The sequence below is a fragment of the Taurulus bubalis genome (genome assembly GCF_910589615.1).
Source record: "Taurulus bubalis genome assembly, chromosome: 10".
Taxonomy (NCBI): domain Eukaryota; kingdom Metazoa; phylum Chordata; class Actinopteri; order Perciformes; family Cottidae; genus Taurulus; species Taurulus bubalis.
The window spans coordinates 4754294-4775694 of record NC_136598.1 but is presented as its reverse complement, the minus strand read 5'-3'; the positions used below and the strand labels follow the sequence as shown (position 1 = coordinate 4775694).

At 44.9% G+C, this 21401-nt stretch overlaps 1 protein-coding gene across 1 annotated transcript in view; it reads left to right on the top strand.

Annotated features, from left to right (window-relative positions):
* Window positions 1-21401, top strand: part of schip1 (schwannomin interacting protein 1) — a gene marked incomplete at its 5' end in the record, with an annotated part of 202039 nt that overhangs the window by 155247 nt on the left and 25391 nt on the right. The window contains one exon of the mRNA XM_079224758.1: window positions 6796-7602. Coding sequence (XP_079080884.1) covers window positions 6796-7602 — 807 coding nt within the window. The remainder of the gene's footprint in view (window positions 1-6795; window positions 7603-21401) is intronic.

The following is a 21401-nucleotide window of genomic DNA, read 5'->3' as shown; positions in this document are numbered from 1 at the left end:
TGTTGCCTGCCCTTGCCGGCGCACCTCCTCAACGACCAGACCTCTGCGCTGACATGGAGCTGCCTTGTACCAAGATGGTCTGCTCTCTCCGAGGCCAAAGCCTCCTCTTCCCTGTTGCACAAGGCCAACGATGTCACGATGCCTTAGATCTGCCTTCGCCTGCCGCGTAGCTGCGCTTGCATTCCATTTCCTCCCGGTCGCCAGAGTAGGAGCTGCTTGGGCTCCACATGGGTCACGGGATTCTGTTAGTGTCATTTCCAGCCTTACTTTGGAGCACTTGAATTCCTCTGTAAGACTGGACACAGGCAGCTCCAGAATGCCTCTTCCATACAGCCCTATGTTGCTGAAACACCTGGGAAGACCCAGCCACTTTCTGGCAAACGAGCTGATCAACCTCTCCAGTTTTTCAACCTTTGAGATAGGGACCTCATAGATGGTAAGAGGCCACATCAGCCGGGGTAGGAGACCGAATTGAAGGCACCAGAGCTTTAACCTGCCAGGAAGTAGGGACTTGTCGATACAGTTTTCCATTTTCCTGTACAGGTAGGCATCACTTTCTTAGAGCCTAGTGCATAGGACTCTGTCCAGCTTTAGGTAATAAATATTAGGGAGTAGGTGTAGACGCAAGGGAGTCATTTAAGTGGTACAAGTGTTTTTCGGGGATACCTTTTAAAAGGTATGGGTGAGAGTATAAAGACTTCTTTCATGACAGCCAGGATTGGGTATTTTTTATCCGAAGAAGACATGACATGGTGACAGACCTGGGTGTTGAGTCTACTGTCTGGCCTCTCGTGGCTCTGTGGCTCTCATAACCAGGCCAGACATTTCCCATCTGCAGGTCTGGTCTTGTACCATAGTCGTGTTTCCAACGTCTCATTTTCTGTCGTCTGCTTCGGCCCCAGTCTTTTTTCAAGGTGAGCTCTTCCCCCCGGTCCCTGAAAGGAGAGAGGGAGAGGGAAAAGTGAGAGGCAGAATCCTCCAAGGTCACTTTCGGTGTCTCTCCGTTAGAGTTGGTGAGTTCCTGACAAGTCAGAGACACTTTCAATTTCGCACCAACTGTCAAGGGCTCCCTGTTTTTTAAACCGCATGTGAGACAGATAGGAGCAGAGGAAGATGTTTCCTGACTTTCTGGTATTATCGGATGGCCATTCTTTTCTCCAGCCTTATCTCTCTGTCAGTAATGGGCCTTCAGTGATTCCTGCCAGATAGCTGCTGTGGATGGACTGTTAGGCACACAGATAGGCACAAAGCTTTTCCAGATACTGCGGATCTTCACCTGGCTGTTTTTCCACATGTTTCTGCCCCTCGGTGATTGGTAAATCCCATTTAATGGCAGTTTGACAGACGCCGCACCTCTGCTTCTCAGCAGATTTGGGGTGGGGGGAGAAGTGCGCGGTGAACTTTCTTTGACCACCTTATCAATCAAAAGTATAGTCATTTTCTTCCAGGTGTGTATAGGGCATGGGTTTAAGAGCTTTGATGTAACATACCATGGACATCTTCATACATATGGCATATGTCTCGTGACTTTGAGCTTATTGCTGCTTTTATTGTTTCATAGAACAACTCACTGCGGGGAAGGATGCCACGTCAAAAGCTATTTTCCGTTAGCGTTCACACTGAAGAGAAATGCAAACTTCAAAGAAAGCACACTGTATGTGTGTTGTTGTGTGTGCATGTATGTGTGCAAGAGTGCCATAAACAATATTGGCCTCCTGTTGACAAGTTAATGATCAGTTAATTGCCTGCTGAGCATATGAATTTATAGTCCACCCATTCTCTCCAAGATAAACCCCCCAAAAGTAGCGTGTCTTTCTTGAAGGCATTCAGTAAAGTCTTCACTTTACTTCACTATGACGGATTCATGTTTGGGGAATTGGGGAGAAAAAGCAGAGGGGAGGAGTGGAAGGGCTGATAAGAGAGTTGAAAGCAGTGGCGGCGGGGAGTGAGAGCAGCAGCAATAGGCTGGACGCCTGCTGCTTTCTGTTTGGGGAGAACCCCACTAGTGCTGTCCCTGCTGTAGTGTAGGGAGAGGCTCAGCCAGGGGTCTTTGAAGTGTGGCTCTGTTATTACATGGACTGGTTTGTCCTGTGTGCTGCTTTTATGCAATCAACGAACAATATATAAAGACGGCTCCCATCCCTCAAACAACTACAATTTGAGGCCGAGCCGTGCCGGCCGCGCAGAGCGTCCCGACAACGTCGGCGCTTCTGTATTTCTAAATGTTTGGCTTACCACTCGAGAGACGCAGATCCACTTGTTATACAAATGCTTTGGAGTATGTTTTACTCCGACTGTGGATGAGATTCGTTTGTCACTAACATTTAACTTGATCTCCATTTTGAAATATGTAAATTAGCAGCTGTTGCAAGAGGAAACAGAATGCAACATGAAGATATCATGCTATGTTGGTGTTAACCCCTCTTCAGCTCTGACACTGCAGCTGCCATCTGTGTGTGTGTGTGTGTGTGTGTGTGTGTGTGTGTGTGTTTTCATGTATATATACATATATATTGTCCACAAATCTGCTGTCTAAGGGATCAATATATCTATATGTGTGTGTGTGTGTGTGTGTGTGTGTGTGTGTGTGTGTGTGTGTGTGTGTATATATATCATCAATATATTAACTGAGGAATTTTCTGCTAATCGATTCTTTATGAAGTTAATAATGTAACTGATGACGGTCATTTTCCAAGGCTGTAGTTTGTGGTGCTTGTACTGGATTGAGTTAAAGAGGTTTGATATTCTGCCAAACCTAATTACTAAAGTATCGGCGAGATATAGACAGAATGCCAGTAGTGTTGAAGTTAACCTTTAATGGTGTATAGATTGTGTGCTCCTCGTGCACTGTTGGGGATTCATGCAGCTCTGTTAATCTAATATGGAAGTCTCCAAGCAATATGTGATATTTGATGTGTCGGTGACCTTTGTGCTGTCGAACGCTATTTTTTTTTTACAGCGAAAAGTGGTATTTTTTATATTACACTGTGTCTAGATTGTGCTTACCCTTAAATGTAACCTGCTTTTGTGAACACCTGCAGTGGAGACTCCACAGCGTTATATGAGTGACAGCCTCTCAACCCAAACCGAATATTGTAGCCATCACTGTATGGCTTGATGTATTGCATTGGATTGCATTACACAGCATTAAACTCTCAAACGCTGATGAAAATGATAGCCATTGTTTAGATTATGAGGCAAAATGGTAGATATAACAACAGGGATCTCTCAAGTTTTTTTTCCTGATAGAAAACCGATTTGGAAATATTCTAAATTCAGAACACCAGAAGTCTGTTTACTAAATAAACTAAATCTCTATTTCTCTCACTCCCTCTCTTTGCAAGGTCAGTGGGTGCAGAAGGTTGGGCTTTAGTTGTGTTCTGTCGTCACTTTCTCCTCCGAGCTGCAGGCTGCGACAGAGAGGCGGCTTTTATTCTAGAGAGCCTCTACACACACAGATCCTGTGCCAGCCAGGGAGCAGCAGCGTGCTGGTTTCGCGCTTATAGTTCTAAGTCTAGTTTATTCGGTAATAACTGAGTGATAGAAGCCGCCCGGTTGTGCGAAACCTCTGAAACGAGCCCACAACATAACCGGACGCACTTTACTCAGAGCCTATTTATTTTTCCAGTTGACGTGGTTGGAGCGAGAGCGCGCGTGCAGTCTGGACTCGTCGGGCATCTCTCTCTGTGTGCGTGTGTGTGTGTGTGTGTGTGTGTGTGTGTGTGTGTGTGTGTGTGTGTGTGTGTGTGTGTGTGTGTGTGTGTGTGTGTGTGTGTGTGTGTGTGTGTCCCGGGGAGGGGAGGAAAGGAGCGCCGTGGACCTGCTGGGATTCTAAGACATCTACGTTATTTTTGTCCAATCAGGACAGGCAGGACCCAAGGCTCCGGTTGTCTCCTCTGTGGACAGGCTACACACTCAGAGCGATGACTGTACTGAATTATCCACCGGCTCCCTGTCATTTCTCCGCCGAAGCCAGCCCCACCAACACCCGCCCTTAGAATAAAGCTGCTGTGAAACAAGTCGTCACCATCACCGTTGTCTAACAGCTGGGATTTACACTTTACAATGTCTTGAGACGCGACGGGGAAGCTGCAAAGATGATGACAGTGAGTATCGGCTCGTTTAAATGGCGCTGATGTTGCATCCATGCTACTTTTAGCTCGCAGGGTACAGCTTTTAACCGGTGACTTTCATTTTGGCCGATAATAGCGTATCGGGGGGGGTCAGCCTGGCCACAGCTGTGGTGGCTGTCATTCTTCGTGCGACAGTGGGTTATAGGCGTTTCTGTCCCCGCTGTTGCCGGGAGGGGATACCACGTTCCTCTTGGGACTTTTTGGGAACATTACATCATATGATGATATATTTTCAGTCAAGCGTCTAACCCTTAAAATACACGATATCATGCAACTGTCATGCGTGCAGAAATGCCACTTGGAGTACATATACGCTCGACGCACGCAAGGACTGGGCGTATGCGATGGTGCCACCGCCGAGAGAACGACGGGCAGAGTTGTTCGGGTAGTCTGTGACATAAATTAAACGCCCCCTAGACACCCGTCCGGCTGCGGGGTGGGGACCGGTGCAGCTGTCAATTTGCATGTATTTCGTGGCCAAATCCAGCCTGCGCTTCGGTTAATCCCACAGCGGATCAGCTTTACCGCTCCTCTCTCTCGCTCTCTCTTGCTCTCTCTCTCTCTCACACACACACACACACACACACACACACACACACACACACACACACACACACTTTAAATGATTAGGCCTACATTATTTTAATCGGGCTCATGTGACCATCATGTAATGACGCGATAACATGTGGGAACCACGCGCTGTGTTGATGCCGCACAAATCGGGATAACACTTCAAGAAAAAGAAGAAGAAAAGAAGGATCGGTGCCCGGGATTTGAAACGCGATCGAAGCTCTGCTGCTCTGCTTCTATTTATCGCTCGTCCTGTACTTGGAGAGGGGAACTCCACCCGGTCCCTGAATCCGGGTTTTAAAGCACTTCGGGTGACAAAGCCACGATGACAGGCTGGTTCACACACCGCAGGGACTGGTGACCGTGTGGTGGTGAGGCAGCGCGTTTGATGAGCACGTCGGTAAGGTTTCTCTCCGCTGTACTGACACATTGATGCAGGTCTATTGTATGATCCTATGATGATTGTACAATCTTTTTTTTTTTTTTTTAAGCTAAACATTGTACTTTATGTGCATAATCGCGAGCGGGGCCGTTTTGCTGTAAAATACCAGGTCCACGCGATTTCAGAGCATTAGGCCATAAGTAGGCTGGTGATGTTGTGTGCTCTTAAGTCCTCCCCTTTCAGTTGGAGACTTACTGGTACTCCTGGAGTTTTTCCATGTTGAAACCCACATATTGTTGGAAATGATCCCTAGGAAGAGAATTTGGGATCCTGCATGTTATTACTGTCTAGACTGAGAGACAACAAGCAGAACAGTCATCAAACACCCTGGCACTGGTCTAATGCATGGGTGAGTTATTCATTCTGACTTTCTCTGCCTCTGAACACGCTGGAGGTCCCAACACCCAGAGGCTGTTCAAATAACATTTGAAATAGTTGTAACTATCAAAAAACACCTTGCCAAGGAAAAATGTGGCTTGTGTGGCCCCGTTTGTGCAGCTAGTGCAATCTTTATCATTGTTAGACCTTTATGGAGAAAATGCAAGCTCCTCATCATAGCTTAGGTCTCTACACGGCATCAGCAATTTGTGTATCTAGTCTCCAAGATGCTGAGTCTTTTGCTCAGTGCTTTACCCAACATTGAAATTGTCTGCATTGGGCTTTGACGTCAACAGCCGGCACAGGTGTGGTTTAGTAGCAATACAGTGACCCAAGAAAGCCTATTATAACTAGGCTGATATTATAGTTTTGCAGTTTATCCCTTTTGAGCCTGGTGCAAAGTCCTCTAAACCAGCAATTAGCAATCTTCATAATTAATTTCTTTTCCAGAACAACTCATTATGTGGATCACGTAGGAATATGTGGTTAATTTCTCTTTGCCCAGAGAGAAATTTTGCTGCTCCTTGCTTTTCATTAACTTTTAAAAGTGGTGTGAGGCACTATGATAATGCGCTCCTGTGGAGAAAAGACTGATAACTCTGCAAGAGAAGGCTCAGGTCGGGGGGGAGATTTGTGAAGGGTTGTAAACAACATGGACGTTTTCATTAGCTGTGAACTCATCAGCGAGCTGGTGATTGGGGCTCTGCAGGAGCGACACAGTCAAGGTTAGACAACAACTCTGGACTCATCTGTCCGTGTCACAGCACGGTGATATTGACATGTCAGTGTTGCATATCTCACCCCTCACAACACCCATGCTTTGTTCCTGTGGTGCTGCAGATGTAGCAGTGGGTGGTGGGATATCATTCTGACACATCCAGCCACACGGACTCCGCGTTCCCTGTGTGTGTCAAGTATTGCACAAGCCCACATTCACCAGAGAAATGTATAATCAGCTAGCATTGTCGAGTAAGACTGAGAAGCTTTGGAGCGGTACAGTTGTGTAGCAGATGACTAGACAACTAGTCCAAGGGAGACCGTGACTGCAAAATTCTGTGCCGAGAGGAAGTTCCTGCGGGACAGGAAGTGCTTTGTAGTTGGTCTCAAAACACCCTTATGAATCTAAAGCTACACACTTCCCGAAATTATCTTTTCATTGTCCTTGTCTCCTTTCTCCTCCCCTCTCTTTTCTTTCTCTATTTTAGACTCTCGTTCTTTTCACATGCCTTTCCTCAGTTTCACTCTTTTTCTCTGTTCCTTTGTCGTTTGCAGGATTACCGGGAGGATGGCATGGACCTGGGGAGTGATGCCTCCAGTCGCTCCAGCTCAGAGTCCAACTCCAGCAAGGTTACACCTTGCTCCCCTTGTCTTGACCTGACCACTTTGGAGGACTACAAATCCTCCCCCTCTCTAGACCTGGTCACCTTAGATGACTATGAGGAGGACGAGGACTACCAAGAGTATAAGAAGAAGGTGATAGAGGAGTGGGAGAGCGAGTATGGCGAAGACTACATCTCTCCACAGCCTCCTGGTCAAGAGGAAGGCGGAGGAGGCCATGTGGGGGTTGACGGCCTTGGCGAAGGCTTTGAGAAGACAGTGAACAGTCGCAGCCTCGCTGAAGAATTCCAGGATGTGAAGACCGTTCCACCCCTTCCGGCCTCTGGCAGGGACACTGCCACCTCAGTCGCAGCCGTCCCTGAGGAACTGAAACTGAACGGCAATCTGATTTTGCCCAGGAGCCACCAGCTCCATTGCCCCGGTACACCACAGCGGGCCGCAGGGACTCCCAAGCCCCGCCACCGTAGCTCCAGTCAAAGCAGGGGGAGCCACAGCACTAGCGGGGGTGCTGGGGGTGCTGGTGGTGCTGGTGGTGGATGCAGTGGAGGCAGTGCAGGGACTCGGGGACAGAGGAGGGGATACAAAGAGGAGGAGGTTGTAGAAGAGGAGGAGGAGCCTCTGCCCACCATGGACTGGGCAGCCCTGGAGAGACACCTGGCTGGGCTGCAGTGCAGAGAGCAGGAGAACCAGAATCTCAACCACAACCAGAACCACAACATGGGCAAGACCAACTACACCTCGGTAAGTGTCGAAGGATTTTGTTGTTTCTTTATGTTCCTGTTGGTTTTTCTGCTTGTGTGGGTCAAAGCTTAACATCTCACATAGATCTTTCCCATGCTCTGGTGGGCATCTGTAATCCCACAGTTTTCTGTGTCATATGAACCCGGGACACATGAGGTTAGGTTAGCTGGAGTAAGGAAGAGGGATTAGTCAGCTAAGCGCTAAGCTATGTGGTCTGGCTATTAACCGGACCACCGTGGAACTCTGGGCTACATACTGTATGTACACATATTCAACAGTACACGCAGTAGTTGTTATTATGTAATGACTTTGGACAGATAATTACTACAGCAAAAGTTTGTTGCTGACCTTTTTAATCTTGTTAAATCTAATTAAAGTAAATCTTTGTTGTGGCTGTGTGGTTTTTCTACCAGAAGAGGTCAGTGTTGCATTGACATTCTGCAGAGAGCTGCTGCAGGCCTTTCATGCCACTCCAGCAGCTCCAGCACTAAAGGCTGTTATGATTCACTTACAATCTCATGACTTCACACTTTAAATCGCAGTCCCAGCTAGAGTTTTATGGTTTATTGCTGGTCTGTGGGTCCAAAAGGGTGTAGCTTTAAAAATGGGTAAGGAGGAGCGGGAGGAAGTTGTTTACAGCAGCCAGAGTTTCAGTGCAGACACTTAGCTCTAACAATAAGTGAGGGCAAATGTGTGTTTGAGAAATGGGGATTGGTGCTCTCTTTTGGTATGCAAGCACCAAGACCTTTTCCTCAGTGCACACAGACAATGGCGGCAGCCAGTGCCTTTGTGAGTGTGTTGTGTGTCTTTGTTTGTCTGTCCTGGAGGCCCCCTCTGTCTCCCTAAGGCATGTCAGGAATGCAGCGAGGAGTGGGGGATGAGAGGAAGGAAAGAGGGAGGAAAGGACAGAAAGATGGTATCTTTAGGACCAGGCAGTTCGGGGTCACATGGCTTATGTGGTTGCGTCAATGTTCATTACCTGCTGTCCATCTTAAAGGAAAAGGTCACCTCCTGGTTCGCTTTAGTCTGGGGAAAATCTGCTCTCTCTCTCTGTCTCTCTCACTCTTTCTATCTCTGTCTCTCATTCTCTCTCTCTCTCTCTCTCTCTCTCTCTCTCTCTGTCTCCCTCAGCAGTGGGCTGTGATATAATTGATGGGTGGAAGAAAATCTCTTGAAAGAAAGCCTCTGTCTCCCCATGCAGCCACTATCCTCTGCACACGCACAAACACACCCATTCACTGACATGCTCTTTACCACATGCGGTGTCTCACACACACGAGGCCTCATGGTGTGGCTGACGAAGTGCCACAGCTCCAACTGTCTGTCTGATTACGAGTAAAAAAAAATAAAAAATCCTAAGAAGAACAAGGCCTCACATGTTGATGGCCTGAGTAGATAATAAATTAGAATTAGCTGTGTAATCCTTCCTAAACTGGAAGCAGAAGAGATATACCGGAAAAGACGGAAGGCAAGCTAATATCGTTGGCAATCCCGCTTTTAAAATCACATGTGGGCTGCTGCTACTTCTATAGAGGAATGCCTAATCATCTGGATCATATCAATGCTGACATGTAATTTGTCCTTTTGGATTGTTTAGTCCTATCTCTGAGCTTTCACATGTGGTATAAGAGGACAATGCTATTGACCCTCTGCTAACCTGCTCACGAGAGCCCAAAAGGAGACAATTCAGGAACTGAGACATTCCTATAAGTAATCCCCAGTGTATGTCAGGGGGCATCTGAGTTTCTTACTTCTGAAATGTCAAGGAGTTAACAGACACCCTGGAGGAAAAGGGGGGCTGGTACTTTTAAAATGTTTTTAAATATTTAGACATCCTCTCTGGCGGGACCCACGAGCGAGATGATGCGTGTGTTCATGTATGGAGGGGTCTGTCTGTCTGGGATGTTTCTGGGGTCCAGAGGGACAGAGATATTCATGCTTCAGTAGAGCTTCAAACGCATCTGTGCTTTCAGAAAGACGGGACACAGTGAAGCTCAAAGCTAATAATCTGTAGTGGTAGCTTGGTGCCTGGAGACGGGTTTAGCTGCAGTCGGATGCAGTAGCTACACAACACCACATACACACTGACTGTATAGGAAATGTTATGCTTTAAAGCTTCAAACCAGACAGATAGAATACTCAGACACAGTCACGAGCATGTAGACCTCCTCCGGCGCACTGGTTGTCCTGTCCACATGTCCATGTGCCCCGGTCAAAGACAGGGTTGAATCATAGCCCGGGAGAGTGTGTAGGTCTTTGAAAAGTTCATTTAGCTTCATTCAAAGGAAAAGTTTGACATTTTGTTAAATGCGTTTATTCACATACTTGCCAAGAGTGAGATAAAAAGATTGCCATGTATGGTATTACAAAGCTACAGCCAGCCGTGGGTCACCTTAGCGTAGCATAAAGAGCCTGGCTCTGTCCAAAGGGGAACAAATCCACCCACCAGCACCTCTAAAGCTCCATAATTGGCACTTTATAACATTTTTGTTTCATCCAACCAAAAGCCAACGTGTAAACACGTTCAGCTGTTCCAGGGCCAGTTCTGTCACTTTTAAGCCAAATGTCAAACTATTTTCTTTTGCATTTGACATGTCAAACACACACCGAGTAGATTGCCAATGGTTTTTCATCATTCAATGGCATCTTTTCTTGTGCTTTTGGTCTACTGGCTAAGCTGTGCCATAAGAAACCTCACTTATCCTGCATGTTATTTTATTTTTGTGCAAATGAACCCGTCACATTGGTGCAGGTGTGTTTATTTAAGGCGTGGTAGTTTCTGGCTGCTGTAATTTCTGCGTCCGCCTGCAGGCTTTGGGGTCAGGAGGATTCGTGAGGATGAGGGGCATGCTGAACTGTTCGTAATTTATTCCTGATGAACTCTGGAGTCGCGTGGCAGAGAGGGGCCCACAGGGACCTCAAGTACACGCTATGCGTAACACTACCCATAACCCTCCATTTAGCCCCGCACCCCTGAAAGGCAAACAATAATATTATTCTTCTGAGGCGGTCTTGAGGTGAAAAAGGCAGAGATGGGGTCAGCCTACATTTATTGCTATCTATTCTCAGGAATGTATCTGTGTGTTGTATTAAATACATGCCTTCCGGCTACTTCTTTTCCAATCTCAGAGCGCACACACCTAGACTTACTCACACAATTTAAAAACAGCCCATGGGCAAACTGTGGTGAGAAAGATTGGGCTTGTGCTGGGACCTGCAGCACCACTCCTACTTTAAAAATGTAGGCAATCTGCATCCGTTGACTGTTGCATGCCCTCTGTAACGTTTATGTCAGAGATCATGTGCAATCTTTAACCAAAGCTTTTTGTAAAACACGTGGACACAGGGAGTGTGGAAAAGTCAAGTTGCATTATGGGTACTTTGGACTTGGATTCACAAAGAAATATGTCAGGATATGTCAGCGACTGCTGCATCAGTTTTTACCATCTTTATGTCGATAATATGCAATGTGAGATTATTTAATGAAAGTAATTACAACGGATTTACAGTCACATCATTTAAGTGACATTATTGCCATAAATCCATCTGCCTTGTATACATTTGGACCACTTTTAAGATGTGGGGGGTTTTCCAGCTATCAGAGGAAATAACAGGTTGATGAACATCTATGAAATTGGAAAGTGCTGCTCAAGCACAATGTATAAACGAAAATAAATGCGAAGAGCCGAGCGGAAATGTGGAAATGTGGAAATGTGGAGTGCTCTGCAACCAGAAAATAATTCAAGGCCTGTAGAAAGGTGAGGTTAGATAAAAAAGCAAAGGCAGAGAGAGGTTGGGCTGTTTCTCTCTCTCTCTTCACTCTGTGCTCTATGATTATAAACGAGTTCAACAGTTGAACTGTGCTGGCCGACCTCCACTAACAACCTAACTACTACCTTCACCCTGTACTCAGACTGTGCCACGTAGAGCCACAGAGGGCGAGGGTAGGAGAAGAAAGAAATAGTTTGAGAGTTTGAGAAGTCCTCAGTGCAGTTATTGTGGAAATAGATGGGCACAGACAATGAATACAAAGTAGCTCTTTCATGGGAAAGCAAAGAAGGCAAGTCTGAAGTTAGGAGGACAGCAGATTGATGAACCTGTGGAGGAAGAGGGAGGTGAGAGGAGGTTTGTGAGGTCAGAGGTATGGGTTGAATGAAGACGGTAGCCAGCATGAAGGGGGCGGAAGGTTGGAGGGGCAGATAGTCAGTGACGTATATATGGGGAGGAAGCGGGAGGAGGTTTCAGAGATGGGGGCAGGGCTTGAGCCAGGTGTGGAGAGCGCCTTCTGAGGCTCCGGTGTCTGGTTCAACCCTCTGGGCTTAACCGCTGTTCATTGTGTGTGTGTATGTATGTGCCGGTACCAGCTGAAACACGCCCGGCCCTCTGCACATTGCAGCTCACACACATACGCTCTCCTAACACACACACACACACACACGGACCTTCACCGCCTCTGCTTTAGAGTCAGGCGGTTTTCTGTCTCCTGTTTGTCCACGCACTCACATGCACAGTCTCACCTCACTGAATCAAAGGATATATATTTCTTCTCATGGTATCCTGACAGTCTGCTGCTGGTTTTTATTTTTCTTGTTTTTATAAGTGGAGGGTTTTCATCTCAGCTTAACCTTGGATTCCTCACAGCAAGTTGGGCACTTAACTCAGGTAAAGCAAAATATGTAATTTGTAGAAGTGTGCTTTCTGTCAGGTTTGTCAGACATTCAACATTAAATGTGCATGTGATGTGGCTGTAGTTCAGATTCAAAGTTAGATCAATTGTTTGATGAAAAAACACTCCTAATTTAATTATACATGTGTAATAGGGCACTACACTCCTCTGCTGTGATATGTTGTCTTTTGAGTTCGTATGAAACAGAAAAGTTAAATATGTCGAGAATGGAACATAAAGCAGAGCCAGCTGCACATCTGTCCATGCATCTCAGTTTCCTCAGAACTAACGTTCTGTGTGACCCTTTAACAAAGAGCAGGTTCATGCTGGAAGGACTCTGACCATATGTGGGTTGCTACTTCTTGGTTGCCCTCTGTGTTTTTCCCCTTTCTGGCAATGGAAGAATATCAGCAAATTTGCAGTCCATGTGTATTTGAATCCTGTTTTAAATACACAAATCTTTGTGCTGGACACCTGCTTTGAAAGTCCTTTTTACTTTGAGGTGCAGAGAAAGTTTTTGACACCAAGCCGAGCTCAAAGAACTTTAAAATTAACATTTTCTGTGTTGCCTCTGGATGCCTCATGTCACCTCAGGTCTTCTGTTAAAAGCTACTCGTGCACACACCACAGACTGGAACTGACTGGCAACTGCTTAAACAGTCTGCACATGCACATGCATGGAGGAAACAAGGAGGCTGTCTAATCCAAAAACCCTTCCTAAAGACAAACAAGACAAATCTGTTTTGAGGGTGTTGTTACACCTGGAGTACAAATAGAGAATAAGTCAGATAAGAGGGTACAGCTTGCATTGTAAACCTCTGCTTAAGGAGTAACACACTAGAACAAACTACCTTAAAGGTGCAATACATGTGATTCAGAGCATTAATATAGCAACAAGTAATGTCTACCTGAGCAATGAATGGAGTTGCTCTGCCTCTGTGTGTGTTGTTAATGGAGCTTCTCTGTACTATGTTGACATAGCCGGGCCAGACGCGCATGCTTTTAGTGCATGTTTGTGTATGCGAGCGTGCCCCACTGGTTAGCTCATGGCCACTCTCATATGGCCGAGCACCCATCCTCTGGTTACCCCCCAGGTAAAGCTCTGTCAGCACTTTTTCCGTTTGCACCGTAAACTGCTCAGTTGTCGCTTAGTTGCCAGTAAGGGCAAAATGAATATTCCCAAACCCAATCAAACGTACATAGCACCTTTTAAATTGGTATGAAATAAATGCAAATACAGTTCGTCGACAGCTGAACAGTCAATCAGTGGTCTCTATCACTGTTGATGATTTAACATGCTCAATCAGCCAGAAGGCCAACTCTGGTTTTGTGCGTCAAGTATCAATGCTATAAAGTAGAGTGTGTTGTTTAGGGCTGCAACAACGAATCGATAAAATCGATAAAAAATCGATTATCAAAAGTGTTGGCAACGAATTTCATTATCGATTCGTTGTGTCGCGCGATTATTACGCCGGGCAATAAGTCGCGGAGAAGAAAAAAGAGCGGAGCAGAGCAACCGGCCAGCGCTTCTGAGATTGGAGTGAGACACGAGAAAAGCTGAGGTCGTGATCTTCTCAAAAATAGAAGATCTTTGACGAGTCGAGTCTTGGCCAATCAGCGTTTTCATGTTCCTCAAACTTGTTTTTAATGGAAGCTAGTCAGCTTGCTATCACGTTAGCTAACGTGTTTGGGTTGTGTATTGTCGTTAAAGTTCCGTTATGTTCCGTTACAGTTCAGTCTTGCTTGTAAAAAAACGTAACGTGATGAAACATGGCGTCACCCCCAGGTCTGGTTCAGTTCACGCTGTCACTCGTTAACGTTAAACCGGCACACCGGCGGATCTGGCTGCAGGTTTTTATTTTTTTTACTCAAAGTAGAATGAAGCAAATCACGTCGTTGGGCTTAGCCAACAACGTGACGTCATGGTCATAAGAGACCCAGAATTAAAGAGTTTAAGGAAGAGGACGCTCTATATGGAGCAGTACAGCTTCCCTCTGTCCCAGTATTTCATACATATTGATAAAGCAAGGCATGCTAAATGCAGCCTCTGGAGGGATCAATTACAGTAAAAAGGGCTCACATTTGGCAGATGTAAAGCATAGATGTGTATGTTTTTAGTGTTAGTCCATTTTGTTGTTTTAATTAACAGCTCAGGGATGTTCAAGGAGTAACCTGTTTGTGCACTTTCTGAAGATGTTTTGCACTGTCACTTCTGTTTTTGAATAAAGGGTTGGAAATTAACGCTTTTTTGATAAAAAACTTTAATTATCCGATTCATCGATTAATCGAAAAAATAACCAACCGATTAACCGATTATTAAAATAATCGTTAGTTGCAGCCCTAGTGTTATTGAAAGGTATTCATCACAAGGAGCCCATGGCCTTCAACGGTGGTGGAAAAGGAAAGTCAGTTTTAAGTCAGGCGGTCTGCTATGCCATGTTTTGTCTGGATGGATTAGGCACCTGCACATGCTCATGTAAACTTTGAGATAGACCCGCTGGCTCTCAAAACATTCTGCTGTAGCCATGGGAGACACAACGCCCAAGAAATTCTACAGGAGTCTCATCGGCAGCCTTGAGGAGTACTAAAATAGTCTTATCTGGTGTCAAAGTACAGTTTAATCAGCTGCCTGATCATTTCTCCTCGTCTCCACGTAAACAAACACATGCAAACCTAGTCGTATGGATGATTATGATGCTCTGGATTAATTGACAGATACGCTTACTTTATGGTCTGTTGAGGTGAAAGGGTACCAAGTATTTCACCTACACTAGTAGGATGATTCATCATCTCATCTGGCAAGCCAGATGCACTGTGGGTAAATCAGATCAGGATGCTGCTATGATTGGAGATAGAATAACAGTGTTTCAGGTGGAAAGGCCCAGCATACAGCTACGTTTTCCTCCCCTGTTTGTCTGGTTGATCATCTGGATTGATTCAGAACTCACACAAACACACCCTTCCTCTGATTCACTCAAACCATGATTGGCCCAGGCCTGAGAGCCCCCCCCTCGTCAGCATGTGTTGTATCCGGTTGTATCCTGTTTGGGATGGAACTCAGCTTTGGCTCATACCAAGTCTCAAACTCATTTTGCTCCACCTTCTTCTCTTTCTCTTCTTTCCTTCCCACTTTCTTCCAGACATCCCCTGTTGTTCACTGCCGTGCCCACTCCTGTTCACTGCTAATTGTCCTCTTCCTCAAGCTGTCAGGAAGCATTATAGCCTAATGTTCTCACACAGCCAAAATTCAGCAGGAGAATATCCCCGCGCCCCCTTTGCCTGGGTCCCCCTCTCCACCCTATGAAAACTATCAAAGAGGGGCACAGGCTGTGAGTGGCAGAGCGTGCTGTGGAGGAAATGGGGATTTATGTAGCAGTGAGGAGACGGCCTCTAATGTTATAGCTTTGTGTCAGTCCTCATTCTGCACAGTCACTAAAGAACAGAGCCCAATACACACACACTCGCACACAGGCCGGCTTTATAAGTGGGAACGGGACCGAAGGAGATAAAAAACAAGGTTTATTGCAAGAAGGCAACAAAAAGAGAGTGAGAGCTGGAAATTGAGAAATAGAAAAAGAGGGTTTATGTTTTCTAAGCAGTGAAGGATTTTACGCTCTTATCCATCACCTCTCCTGTCTCTTTTTTGGGAGAATAAAGGGTTTAGTCAGACACGCACACAGTGGCCTCGGTGCATGTGTGTGCATGTGGGTGCTTGCTTGGATTGCTCGTTTGGGTGGAGCTCAAACATGAAACACTGGTCTTCTCTGCTCCTAATTACAGTGTGTGTGTGTGTGTGTGTGTGTGTGTGTGTGTGTGTGCGTGTGCGAGGTAGAAACGTGGGTTGTGAACTTGCTGTGTTTATAACGGGCTAAAAATACAAGCCATGTTTAAATCACGTCTGCACACTCACACAGACCCCAACAAACCAAGAGTATTTTTGTCTTCATGATTCTGCCTGTTATATAAGCTGTGTGTGTGTGTGCGTGTGTGTGTGTGTGTGTGTGTGTGTGTGTGTGTGTGTGTGTGTGTGTGTGTGTGTGTGTGTGTGTGTGTGTGTGTGTGTCAGTGAGAGAGATCATATTTGTGCCAGGTCATGCAGAGAGCTTCATCTGTTGCTGTAGAGCTCAGTGCACTTTTATCACCTCTCACACTCATAACACAGGAATAATCGTTCCATCAGGCTGAAGCAGGGCTGCAGCTAAGGATGATTATTCTGTAAATTGTCCGACATCTGATCAAGCCTCAGGTGACGTCTTCATGATGCTTGTTTAGTCCAACCAACAGTCCAAAATATTAAATGAACTGCCATGTGGATTGGAGAGGTTACAGCGCATGTCATATAACCGGTCCATCTCGGGATGGATTTTAGCCATGGGACCCCTCTTTCCTCTCTGCCATTTCTACACTCGTCCCCTGTCAAGTAAAGGCAAGAATGCCTAAATATATAATTATTTCATTTTACAATCTAATTTTATAAAGTTTTTCTTTTGTCCAACCAAAAGTTGAGTATTATGTATGTATTAATATTATAATGAGAACCAAGACAAGCAGCAAATCTTTTTTTTATTGAAAACAATATGAATTGTTGATTAATGGGCTCGTCATTTAAACTGTAGAATAAAGGATTACTTGTTTCAGCTCCGGACTAAAGTCAGTTCCTGAAGTCTCGACAGCAAGAAGCTGCGTCTAAGCTGCTTTATATTCACTGTGACTCACTACTTCTCTTTCGTAATAGACTTTATCATTGCGCATTTGTAATTGGTGGCCAGTTAGTCATTTACTCGGTTGTCAGTTGGTATACAAATTTGTTGTGACGCATTTATAAATGTGAAGCAAATATTAATGCAGTCCTCCCACCACCAACTGCAGACAGGAAGGCCTCATTAGAACAACCTCTGGTGGCTGAACATCAGACTGAGCACACGCACACACACACACACACACACAAACACACACATGTATGCACTCCCTGGCCTTCCACATCAGTTCCTCCCTGTCAGAGCGAGCTCATTACCGGCAGAACCCGGCCCTCGCACTGAGCCAACTGCTTGGCTATGCATTGTTTTCACACAGGCACAAAATGTCAGCTCGCTAAAAGCATATGTGCTCCCCTTCCTTCTGCTGAGACGGAGAGGGGGGCAGGAAGAGAAAGGGAAGGAAGGGGAAGATTGAGAAATGTGCTGAAAATAAAGCAAATGTAGTCACACCAAAAGGCCACAGAGAGAAAGGAGGACGGGGTAGATGGCAAGGATGCTAGAAAGAGAGCAAGCTGTTTGTCAGACGAAGGGAGGATCCTGTTGGGGCTTTTTCCATGAGCTGCACATGTAATACATATAATCAGGATTATGTAATTAGATTGCAAAAAATCGAATCAGCTCTGGTTACATTTGAAGAAATGTGCAATCAGTTTATAGTTATATTGTTATTGTTACTTGATATTTTATGGCAGTATGTTTTTCTAAGACTCGTCTAATTTGACCAATCCTAATGAATTTGTTCTTTTGTATCTCAAAGTAAGTTACTCCTCTCATGTGCGGCATTTTTATTTTGTATTCCTTTATTTTGTATTCCTTCTTTACATTGAAAAAGGAAGAAGAACATTGTGATTAGTGCTACTCTTGTGTTATGTGATCAAAGTCCTCCATGTGGCCTCTGATAACAAAAAACAGCAGCGACAAAATCGTACACAAAAGAAACAGCATCCCACATGTTGCAGCACACACACATAACTCCAATAGTTTGTCAGTACCAGTGTTTTTAAGGGTAACTTTAACTGTAAATACTGAATATGTTAAATGCATTTTATTTTAGTATTTATGGGACTCCAATTTTTGCATTCATTCTTTTTGTATGCAGCATTTTTGATTTTAAAGTAATCCAAAAATTTGATTTGAATTGTTTTAATCCAATGGATTACGTTACTAATTACAAATAAATTGCCTTGTAATTTGTGTTCAGTAAGTGACTATGTTTCAAAGTAATCTGACCCAACCCTGTCCTCCCCCACAGTACCATTTCCATCTCTCTCTGTATCCAGTAGGGTCCAGTAGAGTGAACCACCATGTTGTTCTCTGGTATCAGTGATTTATGATTAGGTATTCATCATTCCTGTTTGCATCTATAAATATGCCCTCGGCAGAGTTAAACACACAGAGCCCCGCATGAGTGTTGTTTTGATGTGTGGGATGAGAGGAGGAAAACGAGGATGAGACGAGCCGCTCCAGTGCTCAATGTACACTACAACACACCCTCACAGCGGGAGTGACACACATAGCAGCAATTCTCCAGCTCCGTGCAGGAATAAATTACATACTACTCTCAAAGTTTGGCATTAGAGTCAGCATAGAACTGCATTTTAGCAGACAGACTTTGCACAGACCAACATATTATTTATCTATTGTGGCCAGTGTGTGTGGGAGGTCTAACTGTAACTTAATAATCTTAGTTCTGAATCTACTGTCTGGACCACGTACATCACCACAGTATGTTTAGTGCTATTGAAGCTGGTTCACATCATTTGAAAATCAGGAGCTCCACACGATACAGCATGGGTGGTGTCAGGTGTAGTTGTCTCTTCTGGTGTGGACAAAGAGGTGCTGTCTCGGTCTCCACCTGTGCTGTGACCATTGTAACCTTGACGACCGTGTGAAGGTCATCGGGGGGGGAGGAGCAAAAGAGGGACTGCTACCATGGTGATAGAAGAGAGAGAGAGGGGGTTGCTGTGGTTTCTTGTATCAAAGCATGACTCACGAATGTTAGACATCAAAGTTGTTTGTGTGTGTGTGCATGTGCGCGGAAAAGACAAATCAGTAGCATTAATATTCAAAAGGGAGAAGCGTCAGGCTTTAATGCGTCTGAAATTGTCAAGATCTGAAAGATTGTCAGTTTCAGAAAAGGACTGATGTGGGGGGAGGGCCTTCAGTTACTCTGTTCAGGTATATACTTGAAACCAAATTTAAGAAACTCCTTTTACATTACTGCTCGAGGGATCGGCAAAGATTCTCTACAAGTCACCACTTATTAAACTTCTTGAGATCGGGATTTTCTTCGAGCACTTGTTGGTCCCTAGTGGGCAGACACCAAAGCCATTAACAGCAACAACCCTTGTTTTACCAAATAAATGCATCACGTTCTGATAGCTAATGTGGTGGAAAACACACAACCTAGCACACGCAGCAGAAACACAGCAACACAGGAATTTAATAGGAGAAAGGAGTCAGGATCCCTTGACGTGCTATATGCTTGACTCCTTTCACCACCACTTTTTAATCTCTTTGCTATTTATCGCTTGGGTTCTCTGTTTTTCACCTACTTACTCTACGCCTGTAAATTCAGCATAAGCTTACGAGTGCTTTTACGAGGCCCGGTTGGTAGCTTTCACTGTAAGAAAAACATATGTATCGCCGGTCTTGCACAGATGATTATATCCAAGGTGAGTGTGACAGGAAGGGCCAGATGGGCACCGAGCAGAAGGCCAAACCAGAGCCAGTGAAGTGCAGCAGAGAGATCCGAGCGGGGAGCTCATCGATCCACTTCCAGGTCATTACACTTAAGATTGCTCCTATCGGGAAAAGCAGCGTCACCCGCCAAAGATCAATACCAGATAGAGAGATCTGGCCAGAAAGGAGGGATGAGAGAACAGGAGGTGTGTGTGTGTGTGTAGCTTTCTAACTTGCCAAATAAAACATGAAAGCTGAAACAGATGTATGATTTAATTGCATCACACTCCCCAAATTCTTGTGCATAGCTGTTCCCCTGCTGTACAGTTCTGGCTTGAACAAAACAAGCTGAGACGGTGGAAAGGATTCGTCTGAAATGATTAGTTGATGAACCAGTAAGTCAGAGAATAGCCATTTAAAACTGTTTTTTTAATAAATATATGATTAAATGTCTACGTATAGCGTAAAAATGTCCCAAATAATTGTGATTCCTACTTAGTGTTTTTTATTTTATTGTAAATTTTATGTAATTTAGTTTCTGGCTGTTTGCTGATTTTTGCTGACATTTTAAAGACTTTTAGTTATTGCAGCATTGTGTAATATGTTGTAAACCCCTCTGAGGAAAATGTAAATAAAATGTACTTAACTAATTGATTAATCAGTTAATTGCAAAATAATCTACAGACAATGCAAAAAACTCACAAAGCTGTTTACATCACAGTGAGATCAAAACGGAAAAAAAAACGATAAAAAAGAGATTGGTTTATAACAGTAATGCGAAGAGGTCAGGATAGAGAAATGGATGGAGAGATTGAGAAGGGAGAGATTATTTGAGCACGTTGGCCTGGATTATAAACCGGCCATCTGCTGTTTAAGTTTATAATCCAACAAAGAGACAGACGGAGAATCAGGGGAAAATGTACAAACCATGCAAAGACCACAATCTGTACTTTTGCACTTTGAGGCTAAAATGACAAACAAATCAGTGAGGGATACACATCTTTCCCTCAATAAAACTGTTAAAAATGAATAAATGTTGGTTTTAAATAGCATATTTTGGTACTTGACATTTTCCGACATTTTGATCACCTTCCCTGTTCAGGTTGGATCTTAAGTATTGCAGCATCCTATCGTTGTTGACCAATTATGCAGCACAGGTATAGAGATGAAGCTACAAGTTAGGGAAGAACTCTCTCTCTCTCTCTCTCTCTCTCTCTCTCTCTCTCTCTCTCTCTCTCTCTCTCTCTCTCTGTCTGGCATTACTCCATATGAAATAGCAGAATGACATTCCGACCCTGACCCACACCAACCTTACCCTCCCTCTCTTTTCCACCGTCCCCTCTACTGGCCGACTCTGCATACACTCAGCCCAACAGCTCCTCCCCCTTTTCAGTCCGAAGCAGACAGAGAAAGGCGCCTGGGAGTGCACTCTGCTTTTCCCTGCTCCCCTCCCTCCCTCTTTTTCTCTCCCGCTCTCACTCCCCTCCTCCAGTCTCTCATTCCCTCGCTCTTTTAGCTTTGGGGAAGCAGCGATCAGACCCTGTCCCCCTCTCATGAAGACAGAAGAGCAAACGATCAGAAGACGTAGACAGAAAGCAGAGGGTGAAGACTGAACTGAAAGACAGGCAAGCAGGAGAATTGATCTCTTTAGTTTGGATCCAGGACTTGGTAGGATCCTCTCCTTTTGGAATACC